At 57.5% G+C, this 18,423-nt stretch overlaps 1 protein-coding gene across 4 annotated transcripts in view; it reads left to right on the top strand.

The window, feature by feature from the left end:
* AGRN (agrin) overlaps nucleotides 1-18,423 on the top strand; it is a 132,403-nt gene that overhangs the window by 40,366 nt on the left and 73,614 nt on the right. For 2 of the 4 annotated variants that reach the window (XM_074609564.1, XM_074609563.1), the window contains exon 3: nucleotides 9,954-9,974. The exons of the other annotated variants lie outside the window; for them this stretch is intronic. In XM_074609564.1, the coding sequence (XP_074465665.1) occupies nucleotides 9,954-9,974 (21 nt within the window). The remainder of the gene's footprint in view (nucleotides 1-9,953; nucleotides 9,975-18,423) is intronic. 4 annotated transcript variants of the gene reach the window in all.

The raw sequence follows: 18,423 nt of genomic DNA, 5'->3' as shown, positions 1-18,423 counted from the left end.
ATTGTGTTTTCTGGTCTCTGCTGTTTTCCTTCTGTGCGTGAGGTTATCTGATGGCCTAACCAAGGGCCACCCCTTCTGCGCTGCGGATGAGGGGGAGGCACGTTTTGGCCTTTTAAAGGCAACTTGGAGTCCCGCAGTTTGAAAAATACACGTTTCTAAAAACGTTGCCATTTGTCTTGGGTTTCCTGGGTTAGGGGCGCTCTCTTCATGAGAAACTTAATTGGCCAGCGGACAACAAGTTGGCCATGAGGCAGCAGTGTGCCCTTGTGGCCAAGAAGGCCCATGGTCTCCTGGGGGACGTTAACTGAGAGGGGATCTCAGCAATGCTCATCAATAGCTACAGGGCGGGGGGCAAGAGGATGGGGCCGGACTCTTCTCAGTGGTGCCCAGTGACAAGACAAGGGGCAACGGGCACAAACTTGACCGTGGGAAGTTCCATCCCAACATGAGGAGGAACTTCTTTGCTGTGAGGGTGGCAGAGCCCTGGCACAGGCTGCCCAGAGAGGTGGGGGAGTCTCCGTCTCTGGAGACATTCAAAACCCGCCTCTGACCCTGCTCTGTCCGGGGGTTGGACTGGATGATCTCCGAAGGTCCTTTTCAACCTTTCCAGTTCACCCTTAGGAAGGAGGAGGGCAGCTGCCAGCTGAGGCAGTCGAGTAAATGCGGGATTTGTGCTGGAATCGGGTGGGAGCGGGATTAGTAGGCCGATGGCGGGGAGCAGCGAAGGATGTTATTTCAGGGTCTCCATTAAACGATGGAGAGAGAATTTTCTTTAGCCAGAGAGAAGGGAGTTAAATGCTGTGAACGCGGGCAGCCACGTGTGCTGTCTGCCCTACGTGGGACTCTGGCAATGACAATTCTCCAAAGGGAAAGAGAATGAATTTTAATGAAATCTTGAAAGACTTTAAATTTTCATGTTAACTTCAATTATTCAGGACAGTCGAAAAGCAACTTTAGAGCTTCATAAAAAGAAAGGAAAATAAGAGGCCAGTTAGAGATTTTATTTTATTTTTTAGATTAATTGATTTGCATTTTTGTTCCACTGCAGTGAAACAGGGGCGTTTTAAAGGCACTGGTGTTGGTGACTGCATCTGACAGCAGTGCTGAGGAGGAAGGGTATCAGGAAATGAGTTATGTACTGCCCGGGGCACGCTAGAGGTACCAAAAGAGCCCGGTGGGGCAAAAGGCTGTGTCACCAAGGACGTGGGCGACAGTATCCATCCTGGGCAGCTGATGGGGTTGCAGGCTGGCGCTTGCTGCTCAACCCAGAAAATTGCCCGTGTGAGAAGGTTCCCTGTGCTTTTAGCTTCCCCAGTTCCGCGCCATACCTCTGTTAGCAGCTGCGTGTCCCCCGGCTGGTGGCAGGGGACACAGTCCTGCCCTGAGAAACGCCTTTCCACTTTCTGACCTGGGACAGGCAGGTATGAGCCAGGCCGTGGCTTGCACCGAGCATGATGCCAGCCCGTGCCTCTGGCCCTGGGCCCTTCCACAGCGGGGATGCCCCTGTTGTGGTGGGCTTTCCATCCCGCTGAGGAAGTGGCCGTGATGGTGAAGAGGACAAGTGTGCGGTTTCACCACCTCCTGGCCAGCTCTGTGCAAGGCGTGACAGAGTCAGAGCCACGTTCAAGCTCTCGGGTGGGTCTGGTCTGCTGCTGCCAGGGCCTGGGTACCACTAGGACATCTGTGGTGGGACCTTCTGCCTCTCCAGGCACTTCTCGGGGAAGCAAAGGACATTCTTGTCGTCCAGCCCACAGTACAGGCGTTCAGAGTGCCACGCTGCCGAGAAGGAGATCCCCCGAGACCGCGTGCTCAGGCTCAGCAGCAGTGAGCGTGAAGAAATGGCTGGTGAAACGCAGGGCTGTCATCCTGCTTCTGGAGCCCGCTCCTCGCCGTGCAGCCGACATCCCTCTTGTTCGCTTTCAGCCGGGACCCGCTGAGATGCAGCTTGCTCTCGGCGTGGGGACTGCGCCGGTGCTCTGCCGTGACCCTGCCTCCTCCTTCCAGTGGCCCCGCTGTTCAGAGCATCCTCCGTTCCCACCCATTGGAGCAGCCCAACGTGCTGCGGTCCTGGCTCTCGGAGCTCTTGGAGTGTGTGTGTGTGGGGGATGCTGTGCGTCTGCCCGTGCCTTGCTTGCTGCTGGTTGCGCAGCTCGCTTCCTTCAAGGAGACGCTTGCTTCTAGCTCCTGTGGTCTTTCTCGCTCTCCTCTGGCTGAGCCCAGGGCATCTGTCGGCGTTTCTGTTTTCGGCTCCCCGGCCGGCTGATGCCTTGCCTCCCTTTGAGGGTGCCCCACTGGTGCGGAGGGGCTCCGTAGCACAAACACGTCTTTTATTCCCCGCTGCTGAGAGCTGCCAGCCCTGGCTCCCTTCCCAGAAAGCAGCGCCGGTTTAGAACATAAGCAGCTATTGTCTTAGCCCCGGAGACTGCCATCTGAGCTCTGCTGGCGTTAGGAGGGGATACAGCGTGCTAAAGGGACTTGAGAAAGGAGCCCAAGGAATAGGGGAGATTTGCAGGCTCTCCATTATGCTCGTCTCACCAAAAATAATGCGGGTGCCTACTCCTCCTTTGACATTCGAATCGCTCTTCCACCCTGGCCCCGGGGGTGGCTGTTACAGTTAGTTTATGTCTAGCAAAGACTGGGTCCTTTGTCTGGCACGGGCTGGAGAAGGGAACGGGGGGGAAAGAGAGGTCCCACAGTAAGGGTCTCCCACTGGGAGCACACCCCAGCTGGGTCTGGGGTCCCTCACGCGACCCGGGTTGTAGGGACAGGGAATTCGCTTTGGGCATGGATTCCCCCCGTCTCTAGCGAGGCGACAAAGGCGCTGGTGAACATCGTCCCGTGTGCGGCAGGCAACACCCTCTCCCGCTCGGCTTTGTAGCACGTTCCCCTCGCTGAGGGATGCATCGGGGGCGATTCTGGTGTGGTTTGAGAGCACGAGGAGCTGCTTCCCAGGGTTTTCTCTCTCGGGATAATAAACCCCAGGTCCCCCCAGCGGGGGCTGTGGGTCTGCGGGCCAGCTCGGCCCCCCGGCAGGGGATGGGACCGGCCGTGGAGGGCAGCAGTACGGCGTGCTGGCTGCTCAACCACCCTCCTCTTCCCTCAGAGCTGGCGTGGGGTGCAGGAAGGCAGAATTATGAAGATAGCCTGCTACAAACCAAGAGGTTCTGCCCGCGCTTTTGTTTGAAGAAGCTGAAATTCAGCCTAAGGGATGATTTAGTAAAATGAATAGGTGGTAAGTTGTCACCTGACGGGGGGAAACTGGTGCAGCATGGAGGAAATAGTGGCTCTCGATGCCAAGGGCTGAGTAGCGGGGGGCTGGTCCGGTCCCTGAGGCGGCTCGTGGCTATCCTGCCTTGGTTTTGGGTCTCCTCATTCCGGAGAACAGAACCAGCTCTGCAGTTCTGTGCGAGGACCTGATTGACCTGTTCTTATTTGTGTCTTTGCCTTTGATTTGCTCTGGCTTCAGCCCTGTAATCCAAGGAAAATCACTCCACGGGTAAAATTATAAGCAGGGATGGAGGGGTTAGGGCAGCCGAGAGTCCCTGCCAGATCCTCTAATCAGCCTCGAGTTGTGGGGAAGGAGACGAGTTCCTGCAGTGTCTCGTGCCTGGTTTTTTTCCCCCCCCTCCTGAAAGCAGGGAGGGTGCAAGGGAGCTAATCATGAGGCTATTTCACGAATCATTTGGCCGTGATGAGCCGCAGTCGAGAAAGAGAGGGTTCGAGATGCTGAGTTTTTTCAGCTTAATCTGCCCGAGCGGTGATCCTCTGCCGCTCGACGTGCTGGTGCCTACAGCCAGCCCGGGCTGAATAAACTTTCCCTGGCTTCAATAAAAATGTTAGTGTAGTAGAGACTCTGCCCTGTGGGTTTTTTCCTCCTCCTCCCCCCTCTCCCTGCCCCGACCAGCGTGTCCCAGTACCCAACCCACGGCAGCTTCTTAAAAGCGTGTTTGGTGGTGGCACAGAGGGGAAACCTCAAATCCTTGCAAAGCAATTACTGCTAATGAGACACTTCCTACACATCTGGTTTCAATTCTGGCAGTGTTTTTTGGGGACTGGCTCATCGGAGCTTGGGAATGGAGGAAGGTGGGAAAATCCCTGCCTCCTCCTCTCCCTCCAGCAGCACCCTCCTCCCAAGGTGGCAGTTGGGCTGCTCGTTAAGCTCCCATCTCGCTTGCCAAACCTAAACAATTAACGCAGAAAATTGCACCTCTCCGGGGAGGCTGAATTTCAGCAGCAGCAATTATTGGATGCTGATCGCATGCCAATTGATTGATATGTCTTTTTTGAGAGAGAGTGTAATGTGTTTAATTAGTGTGTAATTTACAAATGCAGGGACGGCTGGATGCCCCAGACTTAAGAAAATTTCTTGATTAAGTGCCAATGGAGAAATTTCTTTTTTTTTTTTTTTTTTTTTTTTTTAACGTGTGATTGCTTGGGTTTTGTTTCTTTGCGTAGGGATTCAATATTAAATTGATGGAAACTGGCTATTCTGACTTCCTCCAGCCCCTCGTCGGGGTCGCTGGATGCCGGAGGTGCGGCAGAACCGCCCGTTCCTGCGGGGCTGAGCTGTCAGCCCCACTGCCGGCTGGGAGACGGGTGCCTACGTGCCCCTGGCTTCCAGCGGGACCTCGGTTCCCGGTCCCCAGAGCTCTTCCAGAGATCCCACGCTGGCCTTAACGTGGATTAGGTAACCCCAAGCCGCAGGGGCTTCAGCTCCGGTTTCTGATGGTTCAGTTCAGGTCTTTGTTTGAATGCAGATTTGCGTGGAGCCCGGGCCCCTCTGGCTGCTGGTTTTGGCAGCCGAGTGCCTTGTTATCTCAGTCCAGAGTGTGGCCTCGGAGCAGGATGCAGGGAAACAGTAGGGAGGGTGACGGAGAGAGGGATTTCAGGAAGTCTGGGTTGCTTTTGTGCACCGAGCAGCGGGAAGGTGGCGTGGGAACCCTTGGCTTGTTTCCTTGGGAATGAGACAGTCCAACCTGGACCTCACTGACAGGCTTATCGGGGACATTAGCGTGAGGGCAAAGAAAACATGGTGCTGTCGGGTTCCTGGGATCCATCAGGGATCACAGAATCATAGACTGTGTTGGGTCGGAAGGGACCTCTAAAGGCCATCTCGTCCCACCCCCCTGCAGTGAGCAGGGACATCTGTAACTAGATCAGGTTGCTCAGAGCCTCATCCAGCCTGGCCTTGAATGTCTCCGGGGATGGGGCCTCCCCCACCTCTCTGGGCAACCTGGGCCAGTGTCTCACCACCCTCAGTGTAAAGAACTTCTTCAAGGATCCTCCCTGGCTCCTCAGAGCTCGGCTCTTCAGGTGGTCCAGCTTCCTCCCTTGGGTGCACTGTCTGGGTGCACCTGGGGTGCAGGTGGGTGATGTCCATGCCCATGTCCTTCACCAGCACAATGTGGGCTCCTGCTTCAGAGGAAGACTCGCAGAGGAACCCTCTTGTCCTGTATAGAGCCCATGTTGGGTTAGAGGGGGTCTTTCTGCAAGGGCCAACTCACAGGTCCTCCCTCCTCTTCAGGTTGAGATCTCCAGGCAGGGTTCCCCCACAGCTTGCCTTGGTGAGTTCTTCTGACTGGAAAATTCTGCTTTCTGGGAAACGGTCTGGCATATGCGTTGGTCGAGTATCTCAGGAACTGAGCTGTTAAGCAGGAGATAGTTCCGGCCTTTCAACAGCTGTGTTGGGTGACTTGTCCAAGACACACGTGGTTTCTCAGAAGTACCACTTTTCATGATGTAATGGCTCAGCTCCTAGCAGGAGTAACTCAAAAAGCATGTCCTGGGTGCTCCAGAGAGATAGGTCTGCATTGTTCCAGCCGTGGCTGCGTGCCTGGCCTGCGCTCTGCAGGCGTGGAATGGCACGGCACCAGCGTCCCGCTCCTCATTGCTTCTCTGCAAAGCTCGAGTTTATTCCCCTGCTCCAGCTGTCTTTCTGTCCAGGATAACTTTCTGCAGTCAAGTGCCTGACCTTGGAGTAGAGCTTCCTGCTCTCCTTTCCTTTTTGTTTTATTTAATATATAGCAAAACAAACTTATTTTCCCCTTCTTGATGTCAACAGCTGCCGCATTGAGCCACGGCACGATGAAGGGGAAATCAAAGCCCAGTGAAATTTGCTGGAGTTGAAAGGCAGGTCAGGCTCCAGGGTTACTCATCTCAATTGCACTTTTGTTCTAAAAAACGAGAGAGGGGAATGCGTGCACCCAGCCGGGCTGGCGTTACGTCCCGAGCCTTGGGAAGAAGGAGCAGGAGCCGTGGGGTGGAGGCTCTGCAGGTCAGCGGGTGTGGGGAGGTGCTGGGCTGTCCGGGACTCCGTCGGGTGGCCTTGGCGCTGGAGCAGGGCTGCGTGGGTGCCTGGCTGGCTGTTGCTGAGCGGAAGAGCGGTGCGGGGCCGCCTTGGGCTCGGGGACCTCCGTGAGTCACAGACGACTTCTGACTCCACGGGGTCAAGTGTTCAGTCTTGCTGGGGCAACGCCAGCCCGAGTGGGTGCGTCTCAAGTCCCTTAACCCTTCTGGGATTCTGTTCCCCACCCGTAAACTAGAGCTGCCAGCACCCACAGGGGACGCTGACCCGCTTCTCCATCCATGTGGAGTTCATCCCATGTGCTCTTCCCCGTTGTTCTGCAGCCAGGTGGGCTTTGGGCTTGAAGCAGCACTCGTGGCTCTTGTCGTGGTGCTCCAACGCTGCAGTTCCCGTTTCCTGAGGGCTGCAGCACTGAAGTTGGCAGCTCTGCGGGGGTCTTCGCCAGGCAACTTCATCTTCTCTTTGTCACCATCTTTGCTCCTCCTGGTTTTCCCCGGACTCTGAAAAGCAGCTGCTGTTACAGTCCCAGTGAACATCAGGTTTTGGTATCTGCATATGAAAGCTTTAGTTGCTGGAGTGGGCAGAAGTGACACTTTTCTACCTAGCACAAAGCCCCAGCTGGACCCGAGGGTCTCCACGCCTTATGGTGCCGCGGGGGGACCTGAAAGAGGAGGTGCTGCTTTGGGAATGCCGTGCTTTGGCACATGGGAAACAAGGTCTTTGCTTCCAACTTGCCCTCTCTCCCGTGTGCGCCGTACACCTCTGCCGCGGATCCTCACTCGGTGGCCCTGGGCATGTCACTTGCCCTCTGCACCCCGGGGGGGATGTGGTCTGCTGGAGCGCGGTGGAGTGACGTGGTGCCCTGCCAGGGGGGTTTCCCCGGGGTGCCGGGGCTGCGCTGCTCGGGGTGAGGAGCGCTGCGTGCGCGGTAAATGATGTGTGACCGCGTGTTGTGCGGCGGCTGCCGCCATCGGGGAGCTGCTGGCTCCCTGCCACGCCGCCCGGGCTGAGCCACCTCGCACCCGCGCAGCCAGGGTGGGGGGACCCCAGACTTCCCCTGCTCGGCGGGAACGTCCCCCAAAACACGCAGCGCCTAATGGCTGCCCACGCTGCTCCCTGCAGTGACTGCCTCTGTCTTGCACCCGCGGTCACCTCCTTTCCCTTGGCGAGGGTGGGTGGTCGTGTTGAATCCCCTGAAACGCGCTGGGCAGACTGCTTTGTAGAGACCCCGACTCAGCACGCCGTGTCCCCAGGGCTTCTGTGCCTGAACGCCCCTGACCCCTCCCTGCACAGTGGCAAAACTAAGTCTGTTCTTCTGTCCCAGACGCGTTGCTGCTGCTCTCGTGCCTTCCTTTCCCCCCGGCAGCAGGGCTCTCCAGAGATGCTGCCTTGGCAAGAAGGGGTAGCAGAGTAAGAGGAGGTGGGCTCCATTCCCCCTGGCAACCCCAGACCGTGCTGTCCAGGGGCCCAGGAGAGCCATTTATAGAATCACAGAATTGTCAGGGTTGGAAGGGACCTTAAAGATCATCTGGTTCCAACCCCCCTGCCATGGCCAGGGACACCTCCCACTAGATCAGGTTGCTCAGAGCCCCGTCCAGCCTGGCCTTAAAAACTTCCAGGGATGGGGCTTCCACCACCTCCCTGGGCAACCTGTTCCAGTGTCTCACCACCCTCAGGGTGAAGAACTTCTTCCTAACGTCCAATCTGAATCACCCCATCTCTAGTTTTAATCCATTCCCTCTAGTCCTACCAGTTTCTTCTGCGCGGTGACAAAAGGACGTGATGGAGATAGCACAATCCACGTCACTTTAATTTAAAGGCATCAGAGCAAAGGAAGGGAGGGAGTGCTGCTGTCCTGCAGCCAGACACTAATGTCTCATCTGCACCAGAGCTGGCCATGGGGGCTTGGCTTTCGTTTCTGTTTTTCTTCCTCTTTTTATAAATTAAAACCCCAAAATAACTGTGCTGCTTTGGGATATTTTTAAGCTGTTTTCCCCTCTTCCTTTCTTCCCTGCATCTCCCAACAGCTCAGAGCTGAGAGGGCTCCCGGTTGCCAATGGAGAAGGCTGCACGTCACTTCCTTGGCATGGGGCCGTCTCCAGCCCTCAATGCTCACTTTGTTTTTTTCCCCTAATAGTCTCAGTGAGCTGTCAGGACTCTTCACAGTGTCGCATTACCCATGTCCCGCAGCCCATTGTGGGAGCCGCTGCTAACGTGGCATGCAGAGCACGGGGGGAGGCCTCAGCGCCCCTCAGCCCGGGTACCGGGGCAGCGGGTGAGGATCTCAGTTCCAGCTGCATCCTTGCCTTTCTCCTCCTCCTCCGTTTCCTCTGCTCTGTGGCCCGGCACCACCCTCCCTTTCCCTGGGGACACCCACCTCCGTCCCCAGCATCCCACCCTTCTGGCCGTGCTTCCTCTGGGGCTCAGTGTCTGTCCTCTGGCAGCAGCCTTTGAGCATCCAGCCTGAGAAAAGCACCGTGTATTCCAAATTCCACCCCGCTCTTAACTATCTGGTAGCGAATGTGTGGTCCCGCGAGGAGACAGAGCCGTTTTGGGGGGGAATAGAAAAGAGGGGTTAAGAGTTGCATGTCGGTTTAGGAGATACCCATGTCCTGGTGGGACACAGACCTGGCTGTGACGGCAGCTCCAATTTCCACAGGCATCTAGAATGAATGCCATAATGGTTACAGGACTTCTGTACTGCCATAGATTACAGATAAATAAGCTGTGCTCCATAACAACTATTAAAATGCTCAGCCGTTTAACTGTTAACCTTTCATTATGTGTGTTGGGAACCTCGTTTCATCTTGCGCTCTGGTTTCCTAGCCTTCAAAAGTAGTTCCAGCCCAGGTGACGCGTTTGGGTAGGGAGGTGGGTACCCATCAAGCTGCGATGGGTAAAGGATGTGCCCCTTTGAGCTGAATGGGAAACATCTGACCCTTGGCAGGCTGCACCGGGAAGCTGGCGTGGCTGCGCGTAGCTCCAGGCTTGGGGCCTGAATACTCCCAAATTGTGAGGTTGGTTTCAGAAAAATCATCTGTTGACAAGGCAACCCGTGAAGTTTAGCAGCGAGTGCGTGTTGGCTTCTGAGTCTTCGGCTGCGCTTGTTACGTTCCCCAGGACCTCCTTCAGTCATCCTTGTAAGGAGAGAGTGCAGGCTTCTCCGTGGATCAAATCAGCTGCAGTATCTGATCCGGCAAGCTTGTGTTGGGTGCCCCAGATGTTCCTGATGGGGTTCTTCTTGTTGCCGTTTGCGCATATTTAGTGGTCAGGTTCGGAGGCTCCCTGCTTTTTACCTTGTTGTGCTGTTGCAGTGTGGAATACCATCAGGAACAGCAGGCTCCTGCTGTTTTCTGGATATCTGGAGATTTGGGAGCCCGTTGTGCCATGAAAACGTGTTTAAATCAACGGGCTTAGAAGGCCAGCGATCCAGCCATGGTCTTCTGGGGTGAATTGGGAGCTAGTGCCCAATGCTGCCTGGAAAGGGCTGGAAGAGATGGATGGAAGCTGCCCCAGGTGGTGGGGATCATGGAGCATTGGAGGAGGGGGTTGGGAGAGGGGAGGAAAGCTTTGGGTTAGCTGGCTGTTTTCTTGTTTCTAACTGTTTTGTTCTCTCCTTTTTCTCCTCCCCCTCCCCTGCTTTCTAAAGAACATAGGAAGCTTCTTGCTGGTAAGTGGTGGTGTGTCATGCAAAAAAAAAAAACCCAAAAAAACCAAAACCATTTTTTCCATCCACCATCAGACTCGCTGGCTAGTCCGTGTCATTCTTCCATCCACCCAGGATGCGCTGGAGCAATAGAAACCTTCCGGAGGTGGGAACAGGCGCACCCATCCCCGCGGCCTCTTGGCTGCAGAGGGTGTGCACTCTGGTGTGCCTGGAAGGGAGCTATTGCTTTTAGATCACAGTTTGAAAAACTGCTTTTCCCCGCTGCTTACACCTTGCCCGGCCTGATAGCGTTGCCTGGGCTCAATTGGATTGCGGCTGTCCTGGCACAGAGCAAGCGCCGGCTGGTGCGGCACCAAAAACTGTGATCTAAGAACACCTCTCACCTAGTGCTTGTCTCATGTCCAACTCCATCCTCAGCCTCTCACCATCACCAGCTGCCTGGGGAGGGTGGGGAAAGCACTGCCCCAGCTCATACTGGGGGTAAAGCGGCCGGGTTTGGCTGTTGGGCTGGCCTGGGCAGGGGCGGGTTGTGGCCGCGCGTGATGCAGTTAATGAAGGAGGGCAGAGCATCCTGTTCAATATATTCGTCAATGACCTGGATGAAGGGATAGATGATACAAGGCTGGGGGGGGCGTGGCTGACGCAACAGAAGGCTGTGCCACCATAAAGCGAGACCTGGACAGGCTGGAGAGTTGGGCGGAGAGAAACCTTATGAAATTTAATAAGGGCAAGTGCAGGGTGCTGCACGTGGGGAGGAATAACCCCCTGCACCAGGACAGGTTGGGGGTGACCTGCTGGAGAGCAGCTCTGTGGAATGAGACCTGGGAGTCCTGGTGGACGACAAGATGACCATGAGAGCCAGCGATGGGCCCTTGTGGCCAAGAAGGCCAATGGCATCCTGGGGGGCATCAAGAAGAGTGTGGCCAGCAGGTGGAGGGAGGTCATTCTCCCCCTCTGCTCTGCCCTGGGGAGGCCACATCTGGAGCGCAGGGTCTGGTTCTGGGCTCCCCGGTTCAAGAAGGGCAGGGAACTGCTGGAGAGGGGACAGCAAAGGGCGACCAAGATGCTGAGGGGACTGGAACACCTCTCTGATGAAGGAAGGCTGAGGGATTTGGGTCTCTTCAGTCTGGAAAAAAGATGACTGAGGGGGGACCTTATCAATGCTTAAAGGGTGGGTGTCAGGAGGATGGGGCCAGGCTCTTTTCAGTGGTGCCCGGAGACAGGACAAGAGGGAACGGGCACAAACTTGACCATGGGAAGTTCCACCTCAACATGAGGAGGAACTTCTTTGCTGTGAGGGTGGCAGAGCCCTGGCACAGGCTGCCCAGAGAGGTGGGGGAGTCTCCGTCTCTGGAGACATTCCAACCCCGCCTGGAGGCGTTCCTGTGCCACCTGCTGTGGGTGACCCTGCTCTGGGAGGTGGTGAGATTGGGTGATCTCCAGAGGTCCCTTCCAACCCCCACCGTTCTGGGATTGCCGGCAGCAGGTCGAGGGCAGGGGCTGTGTGTGCCCCGGCTGAGCTGTGAAGCTGCAGGTGTGGGGCAAACACACCACAGACCATTCTGGGCATCTTTCTAGCAAAAACAAGTGAAGTGTGGGCACGGGTAAAGCCCCCAAGGTATTCCTGTCCCTGCTCTTCTGTCCCCTCACTTGCCTTGCACTGTGGCTCGTCTCCTCCTCAGCCGTCATCTGCACAGACAGTTGTTTTAAACAGTGAATCCCAGTCATTAAAACAAACCGTGTGCGTGCCCCGGCTGGCGAGAGCAGCCCTTGGCGGGTTGAGGGTGTCCGTGGCTGCGGGCTGGCTGGGTGCCTGCTTCCCCGTGATCCCCGGTGCCTGGGAATCCTGGCATCCCGGGAGCCTCGTGGCCGAGCTCCTTTGTTTGGTGGCTGTGGATACGGAGCGTATGTGAGGAAGGCGTTTGGCATGCGGTTGGGGCTGGCGGTTCATCTCGCGCCCTCCCCCTGCATGCACCAGCCTTTGTGTGAACGGAGGATGGGGCAAGCACGGCGTCTCCCCGTGCTGCTGCCCCTCTCCAGTGTGCCCGGGCACCCGCTCTGCCGTGGCAAGTGGTCCCAGGTCTGTGTTTGCCATGGACAAGGCAGCTGTCCCCTGCGTGTACGGCCAGGGCTGGGTGTAGAGGTATCCAACCGCTTCTCTGCACCAGCTTTGATTTTTGGGGCTGCTCCTCCGCCCGCACTGTGCTCGTCTTCAGCCCTTTAGGTTCGCCGCTGACCCACACGCATGTATTGTTGGATAAGAGCTGGCTTTTGGGTGCGATGTGGGGCAGGACGGAGCCGGGGCGGCTCAGCTCACCTTGGTCTGGGCGTCACGGCCGGCTGTGACAAACCCCGCTGAACCGAGGAAAAGGGAGTCCCGCCAGGACTGGACCAGCTGCGGCCGGTGAGCTGTTTAAAGCCATTGCTGCTGTATTTCCTCCCTGTTTTGTGCCCCTCATTATGTATAATATATAGACTGTAGCGCGCAGATCGGGAGGGGCAGGCGAAGGGCGTGCTTGGACATGTGCCCTTGCTGCAAAGGCGCTGGAGGGGGAACAGAGGAACATAAAAGTTTTATTGAAAGCCGCCTGCTCCTGGCCTGGACCCTGGGCCTCTCTGGCTCCGGGAGGAGCGAGGAGAGAAGCAATCCAAGCCGACAGCATCCCCTGCCGGTTAATGCTTCCGTGCCTCTCGCTTCTGAGGCGCATCAGCCGAGCTGAGAGCGTTCCGCTCTCCTCCTGGGTGCCACCGGCTGGGTGCTGGTCGCTGCTTTCACCACCGGCACAAACGTTTTGTTTCCAGCCGTCTGCGGCTGACAGCGCGAGAGCTGGACGCCGCCTGCTTTCGGCTCTCGCAGCCAACAAGTGGGCAGGAGAAAAAAGGCTCTGGGTCCCCGGGGCTGCCCGCTCCCCCTTGCTGTGTCCCCATCCGACGTTCAGGCCCCTCCGCAGTGCCTGCGAGCGGTCCCCGAGCGGGACCGTAGGTGGTCAGAGGAGAGGGTGTCCCTTCCCTTCCTCTCCATCCCGTAGGCATTTGCGGCTGTCCCTGCCTTCCCGATCCGACTGGAGCAGCTGCCCTCCTCCCCGAGGAGCGCGCCGGCCGTCTTTCCTTTCTCCTTTCTAATGACATGCTTGCAGCTCTCTCTCTTTTCACCTCACCGCGCAGCTCGGAGGAGTTTTGCTCTCCCCAGGGACGCAGCCTGCCCTGGGTTTGTCTGCGCCGCGCCGCCGTGGAGCTGGGCGACGGGCTGCGTGTCCCCCCCCTGCGCCGCGGCGGGGGACGATGCCACGCTGGTAAGTCTGGCTCTGCGCCTTCCCAGGAGGCCTGTCTCGCACCGCCTGTGGTTTGTCCGCTTTATGGGAAGCGGTTAACAAAGCTCGGCTTGGACCAGAGCCCGGGGCTGATGCTCTTGGCTGTGACGGGTGTCAGACACGGCCACGGCCGAGCCACTCGCTGGGAGCCCCGTGCCCTGTCCCCATGGCGGGCACTGGTGCTGGCTGGCGCAGCATCACTTGAGGGCGCAGGTGTAATTTCTAGCCGATGCGGGCTCTCTTGTGGCCGGACTGCCTTTTGGGAGAGGTGCACTGGGAGCATTTGGCTGGCGCGACTCGGTTCTCGGTCCAGGATTGGGAGCAGCTTGAGATGTCCGGCTGAACTGGGAGCAAGCGGGTGCTCTCCTGCGGAACCCTGGCTGGGAGGAGATGGCAGAGAGCTGCCCCGAGGGGTGGCGTTCGGCTTCTGCTCTCTGGAGCAGCTCTGGTTGAAGGCTGGCAGGCCCTTTTCCTTCCCTGAATATTGCTGCCAGCGCTCCCTCTGCCTGCAGCACTCCGTACGGCCGGCGCGCGGCAAAGGGATGCTGCTGGCGGGATGTCTCGCCTTCGCGCAGGATTCGTGCTGGCCATTCCGGAGTCACCCCGCCGCCACTGCTCAGCTCCTGGCGTGGGTTGGAATTGAGGTGTTTTTACTTTCTTTTACTTAACTGAGGTATATTTACTTTCCTGCTCTCTGCATGATGTGTTTTCTCACTAGCTGGGCTCCGCTGATGTGATTTTAGGACTCTGCGGCCCGAGTGAGGTCACTGGCAGTACCCCAACTCCAGCCAATGCTGGTTTTCCGGGCAGACCCAGTATGAGGCATACTCCTGTCCCCGTTGCCGAAGGATGTCATTCATTGTCTGGAAGCACTCCGGTGACAGCTGCTTTCCTGGTGGGAAGGTATCCGGAGTGCCAGGGATACACTCTAATTTTAGCCTGTGGGGTGTTTGCTCCAGAAATGTGCTGTAGCTTTGTTTCATCATTTGTTTTCTACTGTTTTTTTCCTATTTGCACCCCCTCTATGTTGTCACATCCTCGAGGAATGCTGCCACTCCGGCTGATCCTCACGCCCCCTTGCAGATGAGCGAGTTTACATCAGCTTGCAAAGCAACTGGTGTGTGTTTGGAAGAGGCTTGGCAGAAGCGATGTCTTACAGCTCAGCCAACTCCGTCGGCACACGGAGAGGCTGAAGGCTCGGACGATTCCCTCTCAGCCACTCCATTAGTCAGGCGAGGCCCTTCCTCTGCGGGAGGGAGTTGATGGTGTCTCTGGGAAACGGTAGCCACGGGACAAAGTAAATTATAGACTCATAGAATGGTTTGGGTTGGAAGGGACCTTAAAGATCATTTAGTTCCATGCTCCCCATCCTGGGCAGGGACACCTCCCACCAGCCCAGGTTGCTCCAAGCCCCGTCCAACCTGGCCTTGAACCCCTCCAGGGATGGGGCAGCCACAGCTTCTCTGGGCAACCTGGGCCAGGGGCTCACCACCCTCACAGCAAACAATTTCTTCCTAATATCTCATCTAAATCTCCCCTCTTTCGGTTTAAAACCGTTCTCCCTCATTCTATCGCTCCGCTCCCTGATAGAGTCCCTCTCCATCTTTCCTGCAGACCCTGAGTTCGGGGCAGGCTGTAGCCCCTGAGGTGTTTGAAGGGTCCGTTTGTCCCCCAGCAAGGGGAGAGGCTTCCCTTCCTCATCACCCTCGTATTGCTCTGGCATCACCCCCTCCATGCCCTGTCGGTGGAGGTGCCGTGGGCTCGTGGCGGAGGTGCCGTGGGCTTGCAGTGGAGATGCCGTGGGCTCGCAGCTCGGCTCTCAGCCGGCTGGGTTAGCGATAGCGGCAGGTGGCAGTGTGAGCCCGCCGAGGAGCCGAGGGCTGCAGGCTCGCAGCCTGGGCTGCAGCTCGGAGCACGCCTCCAGTCTGTGCGGCCACACAGCCAGCCCCGGACACCCTCGGAGCATCGGGAGAACGCAAGGGGACAGGCGTGAGGGGGCTTTGTCCCAGCATCACCCTGGCTCGCATCTCTCCAGCCCGCATGCTCTTCTCAGCATCGCTCCTGAATGCGAGCCCTGCAGCTGTCCTGACAGTCCAGTGAGCCAGCGGGCAACGGGGTTCCCCTGGGAAACGGTGGTTCTCCTGGGAACCACGCGGGAGGGGAGGCAGCGGCCGCTGAAGGCAGGACATCCCTAGCCCGGTGCTTTGGTCTGGAAAGTCCTCTTGGGCTGTGGGTGCAAGCCCAGCTGCCTGGGAGCCTGCAGGCTGGGTAGTCGGGGCCAGGAGTTGCGGGTACCAGCAGTTTGTGTGAGCGGTGACCTGGGGCAGAAGTTTACCTTTGTGAAGGCAGAGGATGGCAGGGCTGGGCCAAGAGGGCTTGGGCTCCCTGGGCAGAACAGGGGGGAGTGGTGTGGGTGCTGAGATGCATTGCCTCCCTCCCCTGGGTGGCTTTGGCTTTGCTGCGTGTCTGCTTTTGGGCAGCAGCCCTGTCATAGCATGTGTTGGGTGGGAAGGGACCTCTAAAGGCCATCTCGTCCCACCCCCCTGCAGTCAGCAGGGACATCTGTAACTAGATCAGGTTGCTCAGAGCCTCATCCAGCCTGGCCTTGAATGTCTCCAGGGATGGGGCCTCCCCCAGCTCTCTGGGCAACCTGGGCCAGTGTCTCACCACCCTCAGTGTAAAGAACTTCTTCCTGATGTCTGACCTAAACCTGCCCTGCTCTAGTTTAAACCATTGCCCCTTGTCCTGTCGCTACCTGTCCTTTTACATCTGAACACCGAGTTTTGCGTGCAAACCTTGCTTTTTTTTTTTTTGCTTTTTTTTTTTAAGGGAGGAGGCATCGACCTCCTAATACGCATTCACCGTCGCCTGTGGGCGGCTAGGTGGAAGAAGGGTGGGCTTTGTGTGGTGCGTGTAGGGGGGACACGTTAACGGAGGGGCTGTCTTGCAGCTGCAATTCAGCTTGGGCACAGCCTGTGGTTTGCCAGCTCGGAGAAGGACCCGCAGTGCTGGGAGAGGGTGACCTGTATTCCCAGGATGCACGTGCTCCATGCTCCAGCATCCCTAAACGCGGCTGGAAAATGCTCCAGCGTCGCCTGGTAGGAGGGGGCTGTTTCAGGACAAAGCCATTAAGTGGGGAACCCCCCCGCATCCCCTTCAGAAGCGGCCCCCCTTGTCCAGCGCTGCCTGGCATGGCTGTTTATTGGGAATGGGGTGAATTAACCCCCCTTTCCGCTCCCAGCGCACACGCCAGCCTCGCCGCGAGGCTGGCCACCCCAGCCCCATCTCCCGCACCCACTCTCCCCCCGCCCCAACCCCCGTCTCCCATTTGATGAGGTTTAAAAGCTCTTTATTTCCAAGCGCCGCTCAGCAGGAGTCAAGCTGGGTCCTGCCAAGTGTTAAATGAAATAATTAAAATCCCCACTTTCTCCCCCTCCCGCTCCTTTCTCCGTAATGCTGGTAATTAGCCTGTAAAACTGCAGGAGGGGATGAGGAAGGGAGAATGTGCAAACGCCTTCTGCAGGCTCCCTCCTCCTCCTCCTCCTCTTCTTCCCCCCTCCCTGGAGGAAGCGCAAAATGGCTCTCTAGGCATTGGGTGCTGTCAGATAAATCCCAATTAGCTCCCTGCCAAACAGGATTAGCGAGAAGGGAGCCAGGTGGGGAGTCAGCCTGGCAACAGCAGGAGCTGGGGGCTTCCGCGAGGTCTCTCGCTGGGGGAGGAGGGGGAGATTGACAGCTGTCACTCAAGTCCCAAAGCGGCACTGATTTTTTTTTTTTTTCGGTGTCGCGGGCTGGTATCTGGCGTCTGGTGGGCAGAAACGGGCAGGGGAAGGAAAGCAAAGCGGTGTCTCCCGCTGGTGTTGCCCCTTCCCGAGTAACTGGTGGCCGAAGGGCGCGTGGTCCCAGGTGATGCTTCCCCCATCCGGGGTCAGCGCAGAGACGCAGGGTCGTGCTGCTCCCGGCGCCGATGCGGAGGACGTGCCTCCTGCCAGCTCCGTGCTTCAGAAGCAAGAGGATAAAACTCGGGTCCTGCCCCCGCCGAGCATGGCCAGCTGCACCCAGCCCAGCCCCTCCTGCCCGCCTGCTGCGTTTTGGCAGCAGCCGTGACATCCTCGCCGTGAAAGCCCAGAAGCAGACCCATTAGTGGCACCAGGCTTTAAACTGGCTGGTGACCACGCGGAGGCCTTGATGCACTGAACGCTTCCATTTAGAAAACTGGGCGGCGGGGAGGGGGGAATATGGATGAGCTGAAAGAAAGGAGGTTGTAGAGAGGTTGGGGGTCAGTCTCTTCTCCCAAGGAACAGGCGATAGGACAAGAGGAAACGGCCTCAAGTTGTGCCAGAGGAGGTTTAGACTGGATATTAGGCAAAAATTTTGACACTGAAAGGGTTATCCAGCATTGGAACAGGCTGCCCAGGGAAGTGGTTGAGGCACCAGCCCTGGAGGTGTTTAAAAGACAGGCAGACGTGGTGCTTAGAGATACGGTTTTTGTCAGAGTTGGGTGGATGGTTGGACTCGATGATCTGAAAGGTCCCTTCCAACCCAGGCCGTTCTGTGATTCTGTGATAATGATTTCTTGCCCGTAGCAGAGGAATAGCAGCTGTGTCTGAGGGATGCTACGCTGTCCCCCATCCCTCCCTCTTCTTCCCTGCCAGACGCGGTGACTTTCTGCCTTTTGCACCCTGCTGGGGCTGGCCCTCCTCCCAACACCTGCAGCCTCAGCCGGGCTGTGTCCAGACCCGAGGAGGAGGAAAGGGAGAAATGCCGAGAGCAGGGATGATGAGCGGTGGACGGACTGCTCTGGAACCTTGGCGTGGCTGAGGGACGAGTCCCCTCTGCCTGGGGCTGGCTGGGTTGGGATGTTCCAGCTGCGGGATGGGGTTGGGATGTCCCAGTTCGGACTGAGCCAGATGTAGAGGGACTGGGCTGTCCCCATGTCTCGGGTGCTTTGGCTCTTTCCACTTCAGGCTGGCCTGGAGCTGGTGGTGTGCCTCCGGTGCTGCTGGGTTCACTGGCCAGCTTTTCCGAGCTGCTCACTTCTGAGCCGAGGTAATAGACCAAAGGCGGCTCTTTTTATGTGCTTTTTCACCTTGTCAGGTCGTGCTGTATTTTCCTGCCTGGTCCTTCACGCGCTGGTGTCA

Source organism: Larus michahellis, chromosome 16, assembly GCF_964199755.1.
Source record: "Larus michahellis chromosome 16, bLarMic1.1, whole genome shotgun sequence".
Lineage (NCBI taxonomy): Eukaryota > Metazoa > Chordata > Aves > Charadriiformes > Laridae > Larus > Larus michahellis.
The sequence above is the reverse complement of the archived record's forward strand: the minus strand, read 5'-3'. Positions and strand labels throughout refer to the sequence as shown.